At 33.4% G+C, this 23,062-nt stretch overlaps 1 protein-coding gene across 7 annotated transcripts in view; it reads right to left on the bottom strand.

Moving 5' to 3' along the window:
- VPS13B (vacuolar protein sorting 13 homolog B) overlaps positions 1-23,062 on the bottom strand; it is an 839,649-nt gene that overhangs the window by 440,801 nt on the left and 375,786 nt on the right. For all 7 annotated transcript variants that reach the window (XM_064384451.1, XM_012455820.2, XM_021675751.2 and 4 more), the window contains exons 22-23: positions 12,761-12,888; positions 1,646-1,880 (exon numbers count right to left, since the gene is read on the bottom strand). In XM_064384451.1, the coding sequence (XP_064240521.1) occupies positions 1,646-1,880; positions 12,761-12,888 (363 nt within the window). The remainder of the gene's footprint in view (positions 1-1,645; positions 1,881-12,760; positions 12,889-23,062) is intronic.

The raw sequence follows: 23,062 nt of genomic DNA, 5'->3' as shown, positions 1-23,062 counted from the left end.
TTATTAGTTACTAGGGAAATGCAAACCAAAACTACAATGAAATACCACTTCACACCACTTTTATTATTTTTATAGTAAAAATAAGCACCATTTCCATAAAGTAAGCTTTAGTTTTATAAATATTAAGATGTGTATTTAGTATATTAAATGATGTACAAATCAATCTATTTACTCTCTGCCTGACCAACACAGTTCTTAAAAACACTTTAATTGTTCTCTCTAGTTTAAGAAGTTGTTGTCTAGGATGGCTAGAACAAAAAAAGAAAAAGAAACAAAGCAGATAAAAAGAAAAAGAAACAAAGCAGATAATAACGAATAGTGACAAAGATGTGGAAAAATCAGAACCTTTGTACATTGATGTGGAATTGTAAAATGGTGCAGACAGTTTGGATGACAGTCTGGCAATTCCTGAAGAGCTCAAACCTAGTTACCACACAATTCAACAATTCTACTCCTGGGCATACAGCTAAAAGAAATTAAAGCAAATCCATAAAAAAAATTCTATAAAAGAATGTTTATACCAGGATTGCTCATAAAAGTCAAAAAGTGAAAACAACCTCAATTGTCCATCATCTGATGAATGGATCAAGAAAATTTGGTATATCCATAAGATGGAATACCATTCAGCCATAAAAACAATAAAGACTGCTACAACATGATTCAATCTTTAAAATATTATGGTGAATGAAAGAAACCAGTCACAAAAGACCATATACTCTAAAAACATTACCTTTAATTTATTTAAAATTCTATGATTATATAAGGATTATATATTATCAAGGATTAAAAATGTATGAGTAAAATCATGCTTTCTTTTGACAAATATAAGAAAAGTAGATTTCAGTAGATATTTCAGCACAGAGAAAAGGAGAGAGAAATCGACATCAAAGTAGAAGTCAGAAATTACACAGGCTATGTCTGATTTTCAGTGACAGTATGTAGAAATTTCAATGATATCAGGACTCATACACTTACATCCTAATAATATGAACAAGGTGTTGACCTGTTTAGCACTGTCAAAAATTTGAGCCTTGTTATTAAAATACATATTCACATTATTTACTTTGTGACTCAAAACTTTTCCAGATTCACATTTTGTTTGAAATGAATATGTCAAAGTTCAAAAGGTTATGAATTCATAACTGAAAGCACAGCAATATGAGAAATCAAGTATATATAGAAGAAACATGACTCTAATCATCATATAATTATTTACTTTGTGTAAACAAATGAGAACTCTAAAAATACATTATGCTTGCTATAAATAATATATTCATGCAATTATCTATATATATAATACATTCATTCATAAATCAAGTAGCTTAAATTAATATCAATCTACTTATCATTTTTAGTTCAGCCTAATAATATCCAAAACCAACTTTATTCCTGTTAATTATTCCTATGTTTATAGTTATATTATTTTGCATATGATCTTTTATAGATAACATATATGTAAATATACAACTGAGATAAAAAGATATGGATGGCAATAAATGGCATGACTAGTTCATTTACTTTGGTCATGAAAATCTTTCAATGAGAAGACTGATTTCTGTATACACTGACACATTTAAAGATATCAAAAAAATCAAAGAATATCCATATAAAACATTAACCATAGGAAAAAAAAATTTTAATATACCTTCTTCAAGGATGGGTCGTGGGATAACAAATGGGATCTCCTGCAGAGGTTCCATATACTTGTGCCCAGCACTAATAATCTTTATTTGAGGCAAACAGAGGACAAGTGTTCCTGGCATGCTGGTCTGTCCATGGTACCAACTTCTTACTGTTCCAGGAATGTCACCACATACAATTGTACTTGGGGAAGGCAGACTTTCATTTGGAATAAACACACAACAAGATTGTACTTCAAGCTAGAAAAGAAAAGCAGAATTAAAATATTTGGGATCAGACTAAATACACTGTCAAACACCTAATGTCTTCACCAGAACAAACAACCAAAAAAGTAAATGTTCCATATTTATGTCTTTATGACTTATTTTCACTAATGAATATAAAAAACACTTGAAAAGGTATTGTTTACTCTTGTTATAAACTTGACACAAAATGCCCAGTGACAAGAGACAAAAATATATCTGCCCTTCCGTAGTCTTTTCCAAGAAAAAAGATTGAGTTAGAAAGTGTGCTGGCAAAAGAAGATCAGAAAACCCTCCTTTTGCAGTTGATTAGAAAATGTTGTCAACACCAGATAAAGCCTAGAACTACCTAGCATTTTATTGCTGTTACTTTTTTTAAAAAGGGCTGTATTTACGTGAATTTAGTTCTCCATTTTTACTTTACAGAATAGAGTATAAGAAAAAGAGTTTAAAACATTCAATTTATAACATGAGACAACCATTAAAGAACATGTTTATATCACATACTTTCACTTTTTATATATAATGATTCAAGTATACATACATATATCAGATGTATTATATGTAAACAAATTCATGGGAATAGGCAAAATCAGAAGACTTAAAAATCAGAGCATTATTTCTTCCTTTCTTTATTCTTCAAATTACCTAAATCGTAATTTCATGTATTATCTTAATGCTCTCCTATCCCCACTGGAGTTACATTAAGTTGCCAGCCCCTTAGAGATTAAGATAAAGAGATAAAGTAAGCCCAACCCCAAAATTGAATTCATCATGACTTCTTAAGTCAGAAGCAATGTAGATTAAAGTCTATTTGTCTTAGTGGTGCCTACATATTAATACTGTGTACTTCATTATTAAATTGCTCCAACAGCGTACGATACTTAAGTTATTGATAAAATACAAACTATATTGGTTGATTTTCTACAAAATATTTGTCATACAAAGATGTTATCTGAAGGTGTGATAAAAATAATTTTTTTTAATTCATAAATTCTTGGATATTCAAAGAAACTATATTAGAAAAAGACTACATTTTTAAAAGATAATAGCAATATCTCTTCTCTTGGGGCTAATGTACTACTCTGGTGACAGCATGATGATATGTAACAGGTTTAGAATTCCCAGATACAATAAAAAATTTGCCAACCTATAAATAAACAAACCTGTTTGTCTTTGCTTCACATTTTGGGGTATGGACAAACTGAGGAATTCAGTGGAGAAAAATTCAGATAAAATTTTGCAAAAATAAGTGTATTGGTTCATGAAACATAAGCTCATTTTAGTTCTAAAATCTTATCCTGCAGATTAAAGTACATGTGTCTTAAGTAGTTTATTGATTTAAAATCATGACATGTTTTATTTATTTTGAAATAGAAATCTATATTGTCTCAGGTAAGTTACAATTATGCTTTAAAATATTTAACATAATTCATAGTAATTTTCAGTTGCACAATTTAAAATGGCACATTAAGAGCATATGCTTTATTAATTCAGGTTAAAATGTCAAAATATGAAGTGTCAGTATTTAACACTTTATGTAGGTATTGATACTATGTTGAAAAATGCTTTCAAAAGTGTGAGGTAATTAGTTTAATATGTTACCATACACAAATGTATGCATACATATCCTTAGGAGCAAATTTAAATCATGCCAAATTTCCAAAATCATAAAACATAAAATTTCACTAATTTAAAACTCAATTATTCCATCAAGTAAAAACAATGTGAGCAATGCAAACAGAATCAACAGTATAGTAGCATCAGATACATAACAACTCTAAAATCAACTTTCTAAAATATGATATATGTTGTGAGAATTCCTTTAATGATAAGAATCATATAATTAAAGTTACTCAAAATTATTATGATGTTATATCTATTATATATACTAAAGCTATCACATAAATCTTTTTACACTTTTAAAATAACTGTTAAACTTTATGTATAAAATTGTGGTTTTAATGTAAAATGTTGAGTGATTTATATTACTGAATATAAATCTGCAGCAGTAAATTTTGAATTAATGTAAGGATCTGACAATCTGAGGGAAAGAAAATGAAGTAATCTGCCAGTAAGAAGTCCTCAAGCTGGGGGTCAGATCATGTTCATGGAAACCATCTGGTTGGGACCCTCTGAGCCACGCCAAACACAAATGATCTTTTAAAAAAATATCCTATTCATGAATGCATCACAGCTGCACTGAGTGTTACTTCATTTTTCCATGGCAACATCCTTTCTGTTTCAAGGATCTTGTTTCAGTTTTGGTAGCAACGTGTTCTTTTGCCAATATTGAACACATTCATGTGTTAAAGTGAAGGGATTATTACAGATTCTTGAAGTAGAACTACCTCTATTTTGATTCCTACTAGGTCAAGGGCTATATATCTAAGTAACATATACTGAAGATAAACAAAGTAAAAATTATTTGTTATTCTTATTTTAATAAATGAAATGATTACAATGCATTTTTTTCCCTGAAGATTCTAGTTTATGTGTTATTTGTAAGATATATGCCTTTGTATGTCCCTACCCCTATATGTGAGGTTTGGGAAACTTAGATTTTTCTCTTTCAGTGCTCTATAATCATGATCCCAAGTCAGTTAAAAAGAAGAGACTAAGATAGATTTTATTTACCCATTCATCTGAAAATCCTAATTAACTACTGCCCATCATATAAGCACTTTATAGATAAATGCTTTGAAATGTTGTACCACATTTTCTTGCCTTTTCAATAACATTACTATTTCCTATTCCCAAAAAATATATTTAAAACTTGAAAATGTAATGATAATTATATTTTGCATAATTTCTACAGAATCAAATGTTCTCTATATAAATATATGTTACTCTTCAGGAAACAGTTTCAAATAAAAAACAAAAATAAAGAAACACTGTAGGTTGTATTTCGTTTACTTTTTCTCTCTTTTATTCATGTACTCTCTAGTATCTATCACAAACTGACCCGGAAGTTAGGAATACAGAGACAAAAGACATAGTCCCAGCCCTAAAAAAGCTTAAAACAAGATCACTTTCAAGTATTAATATCATAACAGAATTCTCACTAGAACATAAGCTTTACAAAGTCAAACATTTGCCTATTTTGTTCACTATATAGTTTCTGTACATTGTACAGTAGTACATGTAGTATGTACTCAATAAATAATTGTTACATAAGTAGAAACAATTATTTTCATCAGAGACAGTAGTGAAAATAATTGCTTCATGCATATTGTTCATCATTTCATTCTAGCAGCAACGTCTAAGGTGATAAATAAAACTGATTTGTTAACGAGATGAATTCAATTCAGCTGTGGGATCTTTGACAAGTTATTTCATCTCTCCATGACTTCAGTTTCCTCATCTGTAAATGAGGGAAATTATATCATTGTATATATATTTAATATAGTAAGTGTTACCTAAATGTTTGCTAAAGAAATAAAGTCAATAAGTAACAGCAAGTCTCTCCTATATGCGAGATTCCCATATATTATTAGTCGCCATAGATTTATAAAAGATGTTCACAGTGCATTTATTTTCAAATGCTGTTGCTTACAGTTTCACTATCTATGTTTACAGGGTCCACCAAAATAGATAGTATTCCATTTGCACTACAACAAATATATAAACTATCACCCAAATTATGATTTGGGTGATAGTTTATATATTTGATAAATTAATATTTGATAAATTTTCAGTGCATCATAAAATATTTTGGATATCATCATATGCAGAACTTTAAATATACCTGATTTGGGGCCATAGATTAAAACCCTATAGTTGTTTGTCTTGGTTGTCAACCTTTCCAGAATAAGTTAGTTATAAATCTTCACACTTTTTCCATAAAACTCTTGTCAAGGGAAGACATTAAAAATTCCTAGGTTTGAATTCCAGACTTCCTCCTAACAAACTACCATGTAATGGCTGTCACTTGTTCAGTGCCTATAAATAAGAATGTGAGCCTTTGTGAAAAATTTGTAAGGACTAAATATAAAATCTTACTTTTATAATTGGCATGATTAATAGTTGATCTCTCAGGCCTAAAATGTCTATTCCTATTTAATCCTGAAGATAAAGGCCAAGGTGTTTACTGGACATGAGGACATAAAGCAGTATGATTTTTTATCATCACTAGTCATGCTCTAGATGTAACTTCCTAGAAGAGAGAATTCACCTGGCTCAGCTTAACTGGCTTATGCTGCTTGAGACACCTTGACTGACACTCTCATCAAAATAACACAGAACGTGGGAAGTAGTTCCCAAAGGGAATAACAGAGCATTATTACCAACGGAAAGAGACCAGAATGTTTGGTACTGAAATTAAAAGTGTCATTAAACTACACTGTCCACTCAGAAGACTCCAGAGAGTACAAAAAAAAAAAAAAAAAAAAAAAAAAAGGAAGGAAGGAAGAAAAGAAAAGAAAATTGCTAGTAAATGCCACAGTACAACATGATGAACTTCAATGTAAATGATAAAACAAAAAAGCTAAGTCTGGCAATAAGCAGAGAACTATCTTCCTCAAAAGGAGTAAATTCTAGTCAGCACATTTCTATTTCATCAACTGCATGCTATTGCCAATTATGTGCTTCTGGAATAAAAAGATAGCTTTAATAGAATCTTTGTTAATGAGCAGGTTCAGAAAACTTGGAAAGAATAGGTGACTTATGCTAATCTATTGTTAAAAGTCCCCCAAAGTTCATATATTTTTATTTTGTTATTTTGTTATTTTTATTTTTGAGACAGAGTCTCACTCTGCTGCCTAGGCTGGAGTGCAGTGGCACAATTTCAGCTCACTGCAACCTCCACCTCCTGGGTTCAAGCGATTCTCCTGCCTCAGCCTCCTGGGTAGCTGGGACTACAGGTGGGCACCACCATGCCCAGCTAATTTTTGTATTTTTAGTAGAGATGCGCTTTCACTATGTTAGCCATGCCAGTCTTAAACTCCTAACCTCAAGTTGTCTGCCTACCTAGGCCTCCCAAAGTGCTGGGATTACAGATGTGAGCTACCATGCCCAGCCCAAAGTTCATAGTTCGTTTTTTTTTTTTTTAAAGACTGTCCAAGACTACAGGGAGTATTAGAAAATAATCCATTATAATTAAGTATGGAAACTCCTTCTTCCACACTGAAAAACAAATAGGTTACAGAAAATATTGTTAATGATTTCACATAATATACATCTTTCTATTCTAGGTAAAAAAGAATATGGGCTTAGCAAATACCAATTTTGGATCCAAAATCAACTTTCCGGAACTCTGGTTCCAAACATAATTACTTGCTCAAACTTCCACTAAAAGAATAATCATTTGAAACCTTTAAGTTATGATGTCCTGTTTTATCTGATGACAACTTGCGGGGTTTTCTGTTTTATATTTTGGCTCATAAAACATCTTAGAATGCTTTTAAAAATAAAACTCAGATTTTCAGAGTCTAAATTGTAATCATTTAATCAGAATCTAATTTTATCTTTTAAAATGTTCATAATACATTAACATCTGGAAATGTTTAAACACAGAGTATGTTTAACACAGGGCTGAGACTAGGGTGAGGCAAGCCAAGTACCTAAGTCATATTCAAGATAACCTATATAAAGATGTGTTATTTAGTACTGCCGTGATTATGTTAATTGATACTCAATACACTTACTCAAACTGAGGAACCACAAAATAAACCATAAATTTCCAAATTTAAGGAAGGTGAATAGTAAGGAAGATGAATTTTATGTTAAATGTATTTTACCATAATTAGAGATAAAAAAGGAAAATCACTACCATCACTTGGATAAATAAGATTAAATTTGTTCGTGGTGATAAAGCTAATAAAGGTACTGCATCATTGTAAAATAAGCAAAAGAATCACACAATACTGTTAGAGTTGGAAGTAACCTTAAGCATTATTTAATTTATCCATTTTATACTGCAAGGAAGCAAGTCAAGCAAATAGTTAACACCTAGAATTTGACATTGCTGATCACTAGTTCTTTAAAATTCTACACATTTTGTGCTTTCATGAACTCTCTGATTTCTCCTCCTCCATTTCTGATCACTAACATAATTTCTTCAAGGACATTCTCTCTTCTACTACTTTTAAAATGGTATTCCCTTGGCCCATTGCTCTTTCAGCTTTACATGCTTGCTTGAATGACCCATTCTCCTGGTTTGAAAACCATCTGTAGATAACTCCTAAAATTATTATCTCTTCTCTTAATCTGCGTCTTAAACTCCAGATATAAATATCTACTAGATACCTGGATGTCTCACATAGATTTAAAATACATACGTAAATTCAAAATCCCTATTTGCCCCTAAACCAGAAAAGCTGCTTCATTTAATAGCATCATTGCCAGCCACACACCAAATCTAGAACCTAGAAGACCTCTTAGACTCTGATCCCTTATTCCCCAAATCAATTAATTACTAAGTCCTGCTGATTTTATCTTAAGTCTCTCAGGAATCACTGTCCACTTGGCTTACTGCCTAGTGGTTTGAAACCTTTGTGTTACATATTTCAGTAGTTTTTTGGTTATTTCAGGCAGTGAAATAAATCTGGTTCCTGTTACTTAATCCCAGCCAGAGAAAGACATTCTCCAGTATATCTTTTATTGTAGAATATTGATGTACCTACTAGTTTATAGTGTAAAGATTTCTGATATTACTTGGAATCTCAAACTGAAATATTTTCCTAGAGCTGTCAAACAATCATGTAACCCAATACTATCTTTCATGTTCTCTATTGCAGAACTATTCAAAATGATATCAACAAAAAGATAATTATACTACCTTATTCAATTATTTATATGATAGGTAAGAGGAAATGAGGTTATTTTTAACATATCTACTTCTATTATCATGAAATAACACTTAGGACTATAGTAAACTTTAAACAACTAAATATTATTGGTAGCTATCATATTCTAAACCATACAATAGTGTCAACTCAATCTTCCACAAAGCAATAAATATTCACCTAGGATAGTTATCTAAATACAAGCCCTAGGCATCCTTTCAGTAAGTAACATTCCTCTTGACATTCCCATTTCTCTTTTTTTGTTATTAAGTTTTATAAGGGGCTCCCTATAAGATACTTCATACCATGGCACTTAGCCTTTTCCCAGCTAGACCATGACAACTATTATGTCTCTTCTGTTTTCTCAGAATATAGCCTAACACCTAACAAAAATTAAGTGCTGGATGTCACCACTGTACAATGGCTATCTCTAGGGGAGAAGGACAGGTAAGTCAACACAAGGAGTTATTAGGATATTTATTAAAAGAATTCATGATGGCTGAGATTGGTGAAATATAGCTGATGTTACTAAAACAGTCATATTTCTGCAAGCTAAGAGTTAAAACCATAACAAAAGAATGACAAGCCACACTTTCTTCCTCCCATTCTTCTCCTAACTTTCTTATAAGCAGTATGCTCAGAAAATAAACACTAAAGGACTGCTAAAATCAAGGTTATTGGCTCTTATATTAAATAGTATTTTATGAACTGGAGATGTTTTGGATGATTTCTAAAAAGTCTTAATGACAGGTATGTATTTATTTGAGTGATTAGACTACACTATAGCTATGCATAATGTGTCTATATCCATCAGTATTCATTTTCTATGCTATATAAGAAATCACCACAAATATAACAGCCTAATACAACAGACACTTGTTGCAGTTTCTGTGGGTCAATAATCTGGGTATGGTTTAGCAATCTTGTAGTTTCTGTGGGTCAATAGTCTGGGTATGGCTTAAATACTTGAATTAGGGTCTCAAAAAGCTGCAGTAAAAGTACTGACCATCTGTGTTTTCATCCAGAGGCTCACCTGGGGAAGAATACGCTTCCAGACTCACTCTAGTAGTTGCTTTAGTTGCTCACAGAGACAATTTCCTCACATCTGTAGGACTAAGGGCTAGCTGGAGTGTAGGACAGACTAGGGATTTCATAAATATTTTCTGAATAAATAACTGAAATTTCATTCAACTGCTAAATTTTGATCTTAATCAAAACTCCTTTATTAAGTGCCACTTTTTAATTTTTTCATTTTTTTGAGACAGTCTCACTCTGTTGCCCAGGCTAGAGTACAATGGCATGATCTCAGCTCACTGCAACCTTTGCCTCCCTGGTTCAAGCAATTCCCCTGCCTCAGCCTCCCGAGTAGAAGGGATTACAGGTGCACACTGCCACACACAGCTAATTTTTTTGTATTTTAGTAGAAAGGGGATTTCACCATGTTGGCCAGGTTGGCCTCAAACTCTTGACCTCAGGTAATCCACCTGCTTTGGCCTCCCAAAGTGCTGGGATTACAGGCGTGAGCCACCACACTCAGCCAAGTGCCACATATTTTTAACATTACATTTAACTAGGGCTGAGCGCAGTGGCTCAGGATGACAGGGTGAGATTCTGTCTCAAAAATAAAATAAAATAAATAATTGGAAAATAAAGAGGAAAAAAGCTAATAGCCAAAAGGCTAAAACATACTAAAACTTTCTCCTTGAATAGTGTTTTTTTCAATATTCAGTTATTTTCCAATACATTTATACTTTCTTATATACTTCATTAATTTCTGAAAAACCAATATTCTATCTGTTATAATTTCCTTTCATCCTAAATAACTTCTTTGAGAATATCTTTCAGTAAATTTCTATTGGAGAAAAGTTCTGTCTTTATGTATTTATTGGCCAAGATTTTTGATGAATATTTTGCTGACTAGAGAATTCTATGTTAATTCTATGTTATATGCTGATTTTCTGTAGCACATAAAAGATGTTATTCAATTGTCTTCTGGTTTCCATTGTTTCTAATAAGATGTAAGGCCTTATTTTTAATACTGTTAATCTATATATAATATGCCTTTTACTGTCTACCTGCTTTTAAAATTTTCTCAAAAGGACAGCAACTAAAATGGTGTGTTGGCAAGCCATGGCCATCTGGAGCTTAATTCTACTGAGGACACACTGACAGACAAGGAATGCTACAGAATCATTTCCCATGGTAGGTGAAGGTAACACTAGGGGTGTTATCTCCATCACTTCTCGTCTGCCTGCTGAAGGGCAGTGCAGCCATTAGCTGCTTTAGAGAAAAGCCACAGCTACAGGAAAGAAAGATGGAATGAAGAAAGAAAACACAAGTATTATTGAGTACCCACGTTTCCTGATTCTTCTAGGGTTAGCTTAATTGACACATATGTTCATGCAGGAGAATCATCATCATTATACTCAAATTATTTTAAGTACAATAACTTAATGAATGTTCTCCTTGCCAAACTATGATCTCCATGAGGGCAGGACTGCATTGCCTTTCTTCAGTATGTTCTTTGAATACAGTACATTAACTTTTGCAAAATGAATTAATAAATGAATAAATTTTGTCAGTTGCTTTCATATACTTTATCACTCTATATTTGCCACCCTCTTCATGAAGAAGACATTATAATCTCCAACTTGTGGACATAGAAACAAGAAGAAACTCCCCAATATTACATTGCTAAGAAATACATATCTAGGTCCGCCTTACTTCTACTTTCAACCTCTTCCAGGATAGTCTTCTGGTAAACAAGAATATTGATACATAAAGATCTTACCACTTTAAATAAAATAAAATGTTCTCCTTATCTTGAGTTTTCAGTAGTTTGACTACTAGGTACTTAGCTATGTTCTCCTTTTTATATATTCTTCTTGAAGTATTATGAGATGCCCAGCTTTCAAAAAGTGATTTGCTTGTCCTTTTTTTTTTTTTGGGATTTTAGCCCACTGCTTCTATAGTAATGTCAATTTAAGACCTCAGATCTCTATGAGCTTAATATAGCTATAATTTTATAGATCATAAAGCCTTGTTCTCATAGTTAAGATGGAAACAACTTTCTACTGCAACTTTTATATCTTAAGTCAAAGTGAAAGGCATTTACTTAAGCCTTTGATATTACTATCTGGCACATATAAAATCCTATAAGGATGCCTACGGTATCACAGAGAAAAAAACCTATGCAAAAACTAAAATTTATAACTGTAAGCTTATCAAATAAGCATCTAATTGTATATTTTCATCAGGTTAAATATAATCTTGAAGGAAAGTAATTCAACAAGATAAAATTGTGCATTTTAAAGTAAAAATACATGAGAAGAAAATTTAATAACAATAAGGAAATAGCTACCATTATAATTTTCTTCTCTCTTTTTTTCTTTTTTATTTTTGACAGTCTTGCTCTATTGCCAGGCTGGAGTGTAGTTGCATAATCTTGGCTTACTATAACCTCCGCCTCCTGGGTTCAAGTGATTCTCCTGCCTCAGCCTCCTGAGTAGCTGAAACTACAGGTGTGCGCCACCACACACAGCTAATTTTTGTATTTTTAGTAGAGACAGGGTTTCACCATGTTGGCCAAGATGGTCTTCATCTCCTGATCTCGTGATCTGCCCACCTCGGCCTCCTAAAGTGCTGGGATTACAGGTCTGAGCCACCACGCCCAGGCAATTTTCATATTTAACTTATAATTAGGGAGGGAAAACAATTAGATAACTCTTTCATGTTAATTTAATTCCAACTCAGATTTTATCTCAGTACTGAGATATGAATGAATCTATATGTACATTAAGCATTTAAAATTGTAAAAATAATGCTTAAACAAAAAGTAGAATTAACTAAAATATTTTAATTCAAGGAACATCTCAAAATGTGTATATTCTAATAACTATAAGGAAGATCATATGAGTTTCATAAAATTATTTTATGATAAGTGAAGTACACCAATTATTTTCAACTAAATTATGAAAATGACATGGTATACATAATTGTTACATGTGAGAAACGTCTTACCAATATTAACAATGCTGGGAATTAAAAAGGATTATAGAAATTAGATCCATAATATTTCTAACTTTATTTTACCTGTAGTGTGAGATGCTTCACTGCATTCCAAACTATTCCAATAAATTCCTTCATTCTTTCTTCAGGACTTCTACAGCCTTCAGATATATTCAACACAGCTTTAACAGGAACTGACAATGGGCGGGATTCTAAGTATAAGAATGGCTAATTATTTAATAGAAACATACCTTACAATTTCACAAAAATATGCCAAAAGTATTTTTAAGATTGTTTATTTTCTTGCTTAAAATTATAATTTTTATATGAGGTTACAAATTATCATTTTAGATCATTTTCTCTTATATAATTACTGATTTTTGTAAGTATTCAAAAATAAGTAGGCCTAATTTGTTAGAAGTCAGGATAGCATTCACTCTTGTTCACTCTTGTCAGGATTAGCGACTGGGAGGTAGACTTATGAAGTTATAGTAATGGTCTATTTATTAATTACATACATGTATACACTTGGTAAGAATTCATTAAGCAATAACAACTTGTCCAATTTTCAGTATAAAGGTAATACATCAATACTTTTTTTCCTTGGGGAAAAAAAAAACAGAAATTCAACCACAAAGCACTTGATTCACCCAAAATTGATAGAAAGTGAGTCTTCCCATATGTAAATGCTCCTGATAACAAAAGGTTACTCATATAATCTCTCAGTTTTAAAAAGTGATTCTGGCCAGGCACATTGGCTCACTCCTGTAATCCCAGCACTTCGGGAGGCCAAGTCAGGCAGATCATTTATGGTCAGAAGTTTGAGACAAACCTGGCCAACATGGTAAAACCCCGCTTCTACTAAAAATACAAAAATTGGCCAGGTGTGGTGGCAGGAGCCTGTAATCCCAGCTACTTGGGAGGCTGAGGCAGGAGAATCACTTGAACCAGGGAGGCAGAGGCTGCAATGAGCTGATATTGCACCACTACAGTGTGGGCGACAGAGTGAGACTCCGTCTTAGGGGGAAAAGAAGTGATTTTGATAATAACCAAAAGAGGTATGTGATTACATAAAAGGAAGATTTTTTTAATAAAATGAAATGTGATCTTCTACTGTCTATATTATTGAAAATTTTGTTCATCCAAAGTATAGAAATTAGAGGATTTCAACCATGTTTTCATGATGAAAGGTTTCAGGAATTATTTTAAACAACTGAGTAATTTATAATAATGTATTAAAACTAAACAGATTGATTTAAAACTGAACAGATACATTTATATAATACATCTTATGTTAATGCAAATACATAATTTATATGTAGTATGTTAGGTACTTCTAAAGTAGCATAAAATAAATAAGTCAGAAATAAATAAATTAAATTTGAAGATCCTATTATGCTCTCCAAAATAAGTAGTACCATAGCACCACTAAGAGAATGACTAGCTGCCACATCCACTATACTTCCCCTCTCCCTGCAACTTGGTTAATATATGAGCATTGATACTATATTTTAAATACCTTAAGGGCATCAAGAATGGACTTTTTCTTTCTCATAGTTATAATGTCATATATGACGACATTGTGAATATCAGAAATTTTAAATAATGTTTATTAAAACAAACCAGTTTGGAAGAGATCCATGTAGATCTCATGGGGCAGGGCATTATAGTTGGCAGATGAAACAAAAACAACAAAAGCCTGGTTAGAGGAATGCTTGGGATTTTCAAGCAAAGTATGGAAGCAAAGATGGCTTGAGCAAAGTGAGTAAGGGTGAAAAAAGTAGGAGATGAGGTTAGAGCTATATATAGGGACCAGATCAGACAGGGCTCATGTAGGTTATAGTAAGGAGATGTTTTTTACTTGAGGGAACTGAAACAGAATAACAGATTCTGAATATAGTCATGGCACTGCTGAAAACGCACTTTGAAAAAACTTCTCTGGCTGCTATGCAAAAAATATACTACATGGATTAAGTGTTGAAAATGAAAGACAGGTTGTAGGGGATGGTAGAAGCAACAAGGTGGCAAGAAGTGCTGAAACGCTGTATCCATTTCAAAGATATTGCCAATATGACTTACTGATGGATTAGATGCATAATAGGAGAGAAAGCAAAGATGACTCCAAGGTATTAGGACTGAGCGACTGGAAGAACAGAGTACATTCGAGAGGAAAAGGAAACTTAGTTTTAGACGTCTTAAACTGAGATTTCCATTAGCCATCCAAATAAAGATATAAGGTGGCAAACAGATAAACAACTATATGAAAATAGAAAAGAATATGAACAGTTAATTTACAGAAAAAATATTTGGCTAGTAAACTTACGTTTTAAATGCTCGACTTTGCTAACAAAGAAATAAAAATTAAGATATCAGATATCCTTTTTATCAGATATCCAACAATCAGACATATTTTTCATCTGTTACACTGGCAAACATTTTAAAGAGTTAATTTTTGTAACTACAAAAGTTGTCATTGTTGAAATCTCTTGTGAGAATGTTTTATATATGGGGAAAATAAGTATGCTATATAGAATGGAATCGCAACAGAGGGCAATTTATAACTGTTACAAATTTAAACATGCTAGCCATGGTGAGTGGCTCACACCTATAATCTCAGCACTTGGGGAGACTGAAGCAGGTGGATCATTCAGAGTCAGGTGTTCAAGACCAGCCTGGTTAACATGGTAAAACCTTCTCCCTACTAAAAATACGAAAAAAAAAAAAAAATAGCCAGGTGTGGTGACACACGCCTGTAATCCAAGCTACTCGGATGGGTGAGGCAGGAGAATTGCTTAAGCCCAGGAGGTCAAGGCTACAGTAGGCCAAGATCATACCACAGCATTCCAGCCTGGGCAACAGAGTGAGACTGTCATAAAAGAAAAAAAAAAATTCAAACATGCTTGCTCTCTAAAATAATCCAATTTCTACAAATATGCTATGGAAAATTAAAAGATATGAGGGTTCATGCACACAATTTATAAAAGATATTCAGCATCAGTGGTAATATCTGTAATAGCAAAAAAGAAAGAAAGGGAAGGAGAGAAGACGAGAGGAAAGATGCTAAACAATTTATCTGTCCACCAAAAAAGAAACAGCCAATTTGGGAATATTTGCAATAAAGATTATAATTCAACTATTTAAAGATGATGAGGTACAGTTATATGACTAAAGGCATATTTTTGGTATCTCGAGAAGTGAAAAAACTCAAACATATGTTTGGTATAATCCAAATATGTTTTTGAAACAATGTATTGTTTGCATTTGTCTTCCCACACATAGAAAAAGTTATAGAAGAGTAAAAAAGCAAGCCTTTGACAGAGTACCTCTGATGAGGGAAAAATGGAAATGATGATTGGTAAAGGAGTGGTAAGTATTTAAATTTTTACTATGTATATTTCAGAATTAATTAAATATGTTATAAAAATGAATTACCTGTCGTAATGTTTTCAAACATATATATTAATTTACTTTGTACTTATTAGAACTTCTTGCTTTTCTTTTGTACCTTAGTAATTATTAGAAGAAAATGTCTCCTTAATATTGCTGTATAGCTCTAGCGATCTAAATAATTGGCTTAAAATACAGACCAAATTTTAAAATTACTTGAAGCTATGAATAGTAAAGGTTTTCACAAAAGTCTCATGGTCAAAATTTAAAAACCTACTGATGCAAAATATTAGTACTATATGAGTACTATTATTACCATTTGAAAATAAATCTATGTAATACATGCTAGCATTTCCAAGCAGTATGGGCACTAATAAACTACTATCAAGAAATATTTCCAGTCATCACCAACCAAAACAGCGACATGCTTTTTTGTAAATACTATATTCTCTAATGAAAAACTTTAGAGACCTTGAAATCTACATGTGGCTTAAAAGTGTTGTTCAGGAGACAGATCCAAGATGGCTGATTACTAACAGCTCAGGATTGTAGCTCCCAGTGAAAGCGCAGAGAATGAGAGGACACCACACTTTCAGACGAATTTTTGTTGCTCACGGACCAGGAGATTCCCAGCGGAGGGGCCCCATGGGTCACCAGTGCAACTCTTGTGGCTGGTGCAGCAGTTTTGCTGGCGCCTTGGCGTGGCAGTTCTCGGTGCAGAGTGTACGGGACTGGGTCCCCTTCTGGTCAACATTTGGAGCTCCGGGAAGGCAGAGTCGCCCATTCTGCTGATTGAAAGGGGGACTCAGGAGGGAAGCCAGACCGGAGATTCCCGGGCAGAAGAGCACCATGAAACTTGATGCTGCTATTTTAGCTGGCGCAGTGGGTTGCTCAGATTCCGGCACTGGAAATCAACAAGTTGGACGTCCACTCAGAGACCTAATTTGAAAGTCAGTAATTACAAAGATGACAGGTGGATAAATTTACAATGATGGGAAGAAACCAGCATAAAAAGGCTGAGAATACCCAAAATCAGAATGCCTCTCCCTCTACAGGGGATCACAGTTCCTCATCAACAGGGGAACAAGGACTGATGGAGAACGAGTACATTCCATTAACAGAATTAGGCTTCAGAAGGTGGATAATAAGAAAGTTCTGTGAGTTAAAAGAACATGTTCTAGCCCAACGTAAAGAAACTAAGAAACTTGAAAAAAGGTTTGACGAAATCCTAACGAGAATAGACAATTTAGAGAGGAATATAAGTGAATTAATGGAACTGAAGAATACGAGAACTCCGCAAAGTATGCACAGGTTTTAACAGTCGAATTCAAGCAGAAGAAAGGATATCAGAGGTCAAAGACCAACTTAATGAAATGAAACGAGAAGACAAGGTTAGAGAAGAAAGAATAAAAAGGAATGAGCAAAGTCTCCAAGAAATATGGGACTATGTGAAAAGACCTAATTTACATTTGATAGTTGTACCTGAATGTCATGAAGAGAATGAATCCAAGCTGGAAAAGATTCTTCAGGATATTATTCAGGAAAACTTTCCTAACCTAGTAAGGCAGGACAATACTCAACTCCAGGTAATACAGAGAACACCACAAAGATATTCCTCAAGTAGAGCAACCCCAAGACACATAATCGTTAGATTCACCAGGGTTGAAATAAAGGAGAAAATTCTAAGAGCAGCTAGAGAGAAAGGTCACGTTACCCATAAAGGGAAGCCTATCAGATTCACAGCAAATCTCTCAGCAGAAACCCTACAAACTAGAAGAGAGTGGGGGTCAATATTCAATATCCTCAAAGAGAAGAATTTTCAACCCAGAATCTCATATCCAGTCAAACTAAGCTTCATAAGTGAAGGAAAAATAAAATTTTTCGTGAACAAGCAAGCACTCAGAGATTTCATCACCACCAGGCCTGCTTTACAAGAGTTTCTGAAAGAAGTATTACACACAGAAAGGAACAACCAGTATCAGTCATCCCAAAAACTTACCAAAAGGTAAAGAGTATCTCCATAATGAAGAATCTATATCAACTAATGGGAAAAATAGCCAGATAGCATTAAATGACAATATTAAACTCACAAATATCAATATCAATCCTAAATTTAAATGGATTAAATGCCCCAATCAAAGACACAGACAGGCAAATTGAATAAAAAGTCAAAACCCATCAGTATGCTGTATTCAGATCCATCTCATAAGCAAGGACACACGAAGACTCAAAATAAAGGATAGGAGGAAGACTCACCAATCAAATGGAGAGGAAAAAAAAAAAGGAGTTGTAACTTTTGTCTCTGACAAAGTAGACTTTAATAGTAACAAAGACTAAAAGAAACAAAGAAGGACATTACATAATGGTAAAAGGATCAATGCAACAACAGGAGTTAATGATTATAAATATATATGCACCCAATATAGGAGCACCCAGATATATAAGACAAGTTCTTAATGACTTATAAAGAGACTTAGACTCCTGAAAAATAATAGCAGGAGACTTTGACACCACATTGTTTATATTTGATGGATCAATGAGATAGAAAATTAACAGGGACATCTATGATTAAAACTCAGACCTGGAACAAGTGAACTCTGAATATTTATAGAATTCTTCACCCCAGGTCCACAAAACATTTATTTTTCTCAGTATCACATTATACCTATTTCGAAAGTGACCACATAATTGGAAGTAAATCACTCTTCAGCATTTGCATAGCATTTCACAGTCTTAAATGAAATATTGGTTGGCTGTTTGTTTGTTATTTTCTTCCCTTATTCCTTCCTGTCTCCACTGTTAAGCACAATTATTGGCATAAAAGAGGTTAACCTATTTTTAGATTGCATTCCAGCCTGGGCAATAGAGCAAGACTCCTGTTCTCTCTCTCCCTTTCTCTTTCTCTTTCTTTCTTTCATAAAAAAAAAAAAAGTGTTGTTCAAATTGCTATGACAAACATAATCAGTTGAAAATTCTCATGAAGTAACATAATCTAGTTATTCAAAGAGTAAAAGTACACTATTTTGGATATACTAGTTTTCAATTCATTATATTTCTAAAAGATAATAGAAAGACAAGTTTCTAAAAAAGAAAATACAATATTTTCTGTAGCTAAATGTATTTTAAAGGCAAGACAGGTATACTTATAAAACTCTGTCAAGCTTGATGCTCATCTATCTTATTTAATCAAAACCTCTACAGCACCTAGTACATGCCAGGCACTGCTACAAGTGCTTTATAAATATTAACCTGTTTGTCTAGGCATGGTGGCTTATAGCTGTAATCTCAGCACCTTGGGAGGCTGAAGCAGGCAGACTGCTTGAGCCAAGGGGTTCAAGATCACCCTTGACAACATGGCGACATCCTGTCTCTACCAAAAAAAATTACAAAAATTAGCTGGGCGTGGTGGTGCAGCCTGTATGCCCAGTCGCTTGGGAGGCTGAGGCAGGAGGATCTCTTGAGCCTGGGAGGTGGAGGTGGCAGTAAACTGAGTTCATGCCACTGCACTCCAGACTGGGTGACAAAGTCTCAAAAAAATAATAATAATAACCTGTTTAACGCTTGTAACTACCTGACAGGAAATATACTATTTTCAGACTCTTATTTTCACCATTTTCAGATAGGAAAACTGATGACAAAGAGGTTAAGTAACATCTCAAGTCACCCAGCTGGTAAGTGGCAAGACAAGAATGTTAATCTAAGCAGTCTGGTTCCAGGGTCCATCCTCTTAACTACTATGTTATGCTGCCTTTTCTATTATTCCATCTCCATATGATGACTTCTAGTTCTATTAAATATATAATAAATGTATAATATTTCTACTATGGATCATGGACAATAATAGTTGAGAAAACATAATATTTATTCATTCCCACTACATCTATATAAAGCCTAAATTTAACGTGGTAATCTGATTTCAAACATATCTATTACACTTTCAGTTTTCAACCAATAAGTAAATAAATTTAGACTCAAATTTCAGAGGTTCAAATAACATATCAACAAATATGTCTTGGGGATGAACCATTCAACTTGGTACAATATTACTCCTTCATTGGAATGATATTCTAATGAAGAAATAATGGAAAAAGTACTACCCCTTTAGAGCCTGGCAAAATTCTGACTTAATTCCATGTAACATATCATTCTTCATGGTACAACTTTAAACGTTTGAATATGTGTCTCTCCAAAGCAGCAGCTGAATATAGTGATATGGTGCAGACAAGAAATAGTAGCAGCTAATGGTCGAACATTGATGACACATTCTGGTTATGTCATCTCCTACTCTTACTCTTCCAGTGATAAATAATCTTTATATACATATTTATTAACATGTAACCAACTAGACAGAATTTGATGAAAAATCATAAAGCCAGAAATTCCAAGCCACAGAATTAAATTACTGTTTTTGCATCTATATTTCAATCAATGATTTATATGAAAACATCTCTTTACCTTCTTCAAGTTGAAATGGAACCTGATAACAATTACTCAAAGTCACTATGTCAAAATCTCTGTTCTTACTTTGGGAAACTGAATAATGATGTCAATGGTTCAATGGTAATTCTAAATATTCTGTAATATGTATAAACCAATGGCAAGAAATATTTTGAGAATCTTAAACTTCAGAATATAAGCCATTCTCACAATAACCACATTACTTCATCGTATCAAAAAGTCAAGATACATTGGTTCAGCTGTAATAATTCCGTTTTCATAGTGAGTGCTTCTTAGAATTAAGCCCTTTCTGTTCTAGGGTTTTCGTATTTTTTTTGAGACAAAGTTTTGCTCTTGTTGCCAAGGCTGGAGTGTGCAATGGCGCAATCTCAGCTCACCACAACCTCCACTTCCCGGGTTCAAGCGATTCTCCTGCCTTAACCTCCAAAGTAGCTGGAATTACAGGCATGCACCACCACACCCAGCTAATTTTTTTGTATTTTTAGTAGAAATGGGGTTTCTCCAAGTTGGTGAGGCTCATCTCGAACTACTGATTGCAGATGATCCACCCACCTCGGCCTCCCAAAGTGTTAGGATTACAGGTGTGAGCCACTGACCCCAGCCTCTCTGTTCTAGGGTTTTTATCATCTGCTAAGTAAAAGCTGTAAAGAAAGGTGATTTCACTAAAGTAGGTTAGGCTTAGTACTTAGTCAATATAGAATTATTATTTCTAATAGAATATTTTAAAATTTTCCCTTTAAACATAAAACTTGTAACCATCAACTTATGTTTATGAACTTTATTCAGTACAGTGCTAATACCAACACAGTGTTCATTTTGCTGAAAGGAGAATTCATGTTTCTCTATTTATTTCATGTAGCAGTAGTACAATATCTTGCTCAGTAAATAATCAACAATCAATTGAAATCTTTTATAATAGAGAACAAATCATATGTGTACCTACTTAAAATCTTTTCCTATTAGTATATTACTGAGATTTTCCTAATAGCATATTATTTGACATTCTGTATCACCTTTGTGTAAGGTACCTATTTATAATTTGTGGTTCCATTTTTATTTGAAATTTTAATAGTTATCAAGAAGAAAAGTGTGTCAATTTTTATATCTCCTTTATGTTCATGGGAAATCAAACTGATAGCCAAGACAATATTATACTAGGCGGCAACTGCCTTAACCACAGTTCCATTACCTAAAAGATTAAAATGTAAAAATTAAAAACAGTTAGAAAGTAAGTCTTGCAAACTCAGATCATAGATCATCCTGCAGAGGAAGCATTTTTTGAAGAGTCAAAAGCAGACAGAGAAGATGACTATGAAAAGTAACCCATAATGAAAATTGTGTCAGTCTGTTTGCACACTGCTATAAAGAACTAACTGAAACTGGGTAATTTATAAAGAAAAGAGGCTTAATTGACTTGCAGTCCCACAGGCTTAACAGGAAGCAGGGGAGGAGAAGAGAGGGGAGGGCAGGAGAAGAGAGGGGAAAGGAGGGGAAGGGAGGGGAAGGGAGGGGAGGGGAAGGGAAGGCAGGCAGGCAGACAGGCAGGCAGACAAAGATAAAGTGTCAAAGTGTTAACTGTTCATGGACTTTAAGGTGTCTCTTGTTATTTGGTATAGTTTCAAAAATACTTTTATTAGATAAATAATATATGCTAATAGGAGAAAAATCAGAAAATATAGCTCACCAAAAAATAAGAAAGAAGAAGAAAGGAAGGAAGGAGGATGGAAAATTGAAATATCCTCTAATTTCAATATGTCAAAAAACATCATTCAAAAACTACTTGTGAAGTACCTATTACTTTCTTAAGGCTTAGGTTAAGAACTAGAAATTCTGTGGTGAGCAAAATAGACACAATCCCAGTCCTCATGAAGCTTATGCTTATTTGTAGATGCTTTGAGGTTTAAAATAAAAACAAAAAAATCAAAAAAGTCTTTGTAACAGAATTTCGGATATCAGTAGGATTGATATATTTAAATAAAAGTTTCCTAAAAGCATGGTCTGGGGGTACTCAGAAAGCCTACGTTTCTATTTTTATTCTACCAATTCAAGATAGGTGATCTTAAAATCATGTCAACTATTTAGATTTCAGTTTTTCATGCATAATTTGCAGGAGATAAACAATAAAGTCTACCCAGATCTCACTGGAAAATCATGGAACAAGGCAGGGATTCTGAATTCTGTCAAGCAAGAAAAAACAAGAAACAAAGTAAGGGGAAGGGAATAAAGAGGAGAAAAGAAGCGGCGAAACAGTGAGAAAGTGAGTAAGAGTGAGCACACTGATTAACAGTCTTGTTATAAATAGCAAAGTAAAGACATGAATCTCTCTAGAACTCAACCTTCAAGTTATATATAGATTATCATATTAATGCACTGAGAACAATAAAATTCCTTTACCCTGGCCTCAATTCCAAAACAAATCACACAGACAACAACAAAAAATTGGAACTTCCAAAACTTCCTCAGTCTGTGTATACACACAACCAACACTACCACCACCAGAAATAACAGCATAAGGTAGTAATGAGCTAAAGCACTTCCAGA

The sequence above is a fragment of the Aotus nancymaae genome, unplaced genomic scaffold, assembly GCF_030222135.1.
Source record: "Aotus nancymaae isolate 86718 unplaced genomic scaffold, 86718_ANA_hifiasm-v0.15.2.pri h1tg000036l, whole genome shotgun sequence".
Lineage (NCBI taxonomy): Eukaryota > Metazoa > Chordata > Mammalia > Primates > Aotidae > Aotus > Aotus nancymaae.
Note: the sequence above shows the minus strand (reverse complement) of the source record. Positions and strands in the feature narration are given on the sequence as shown.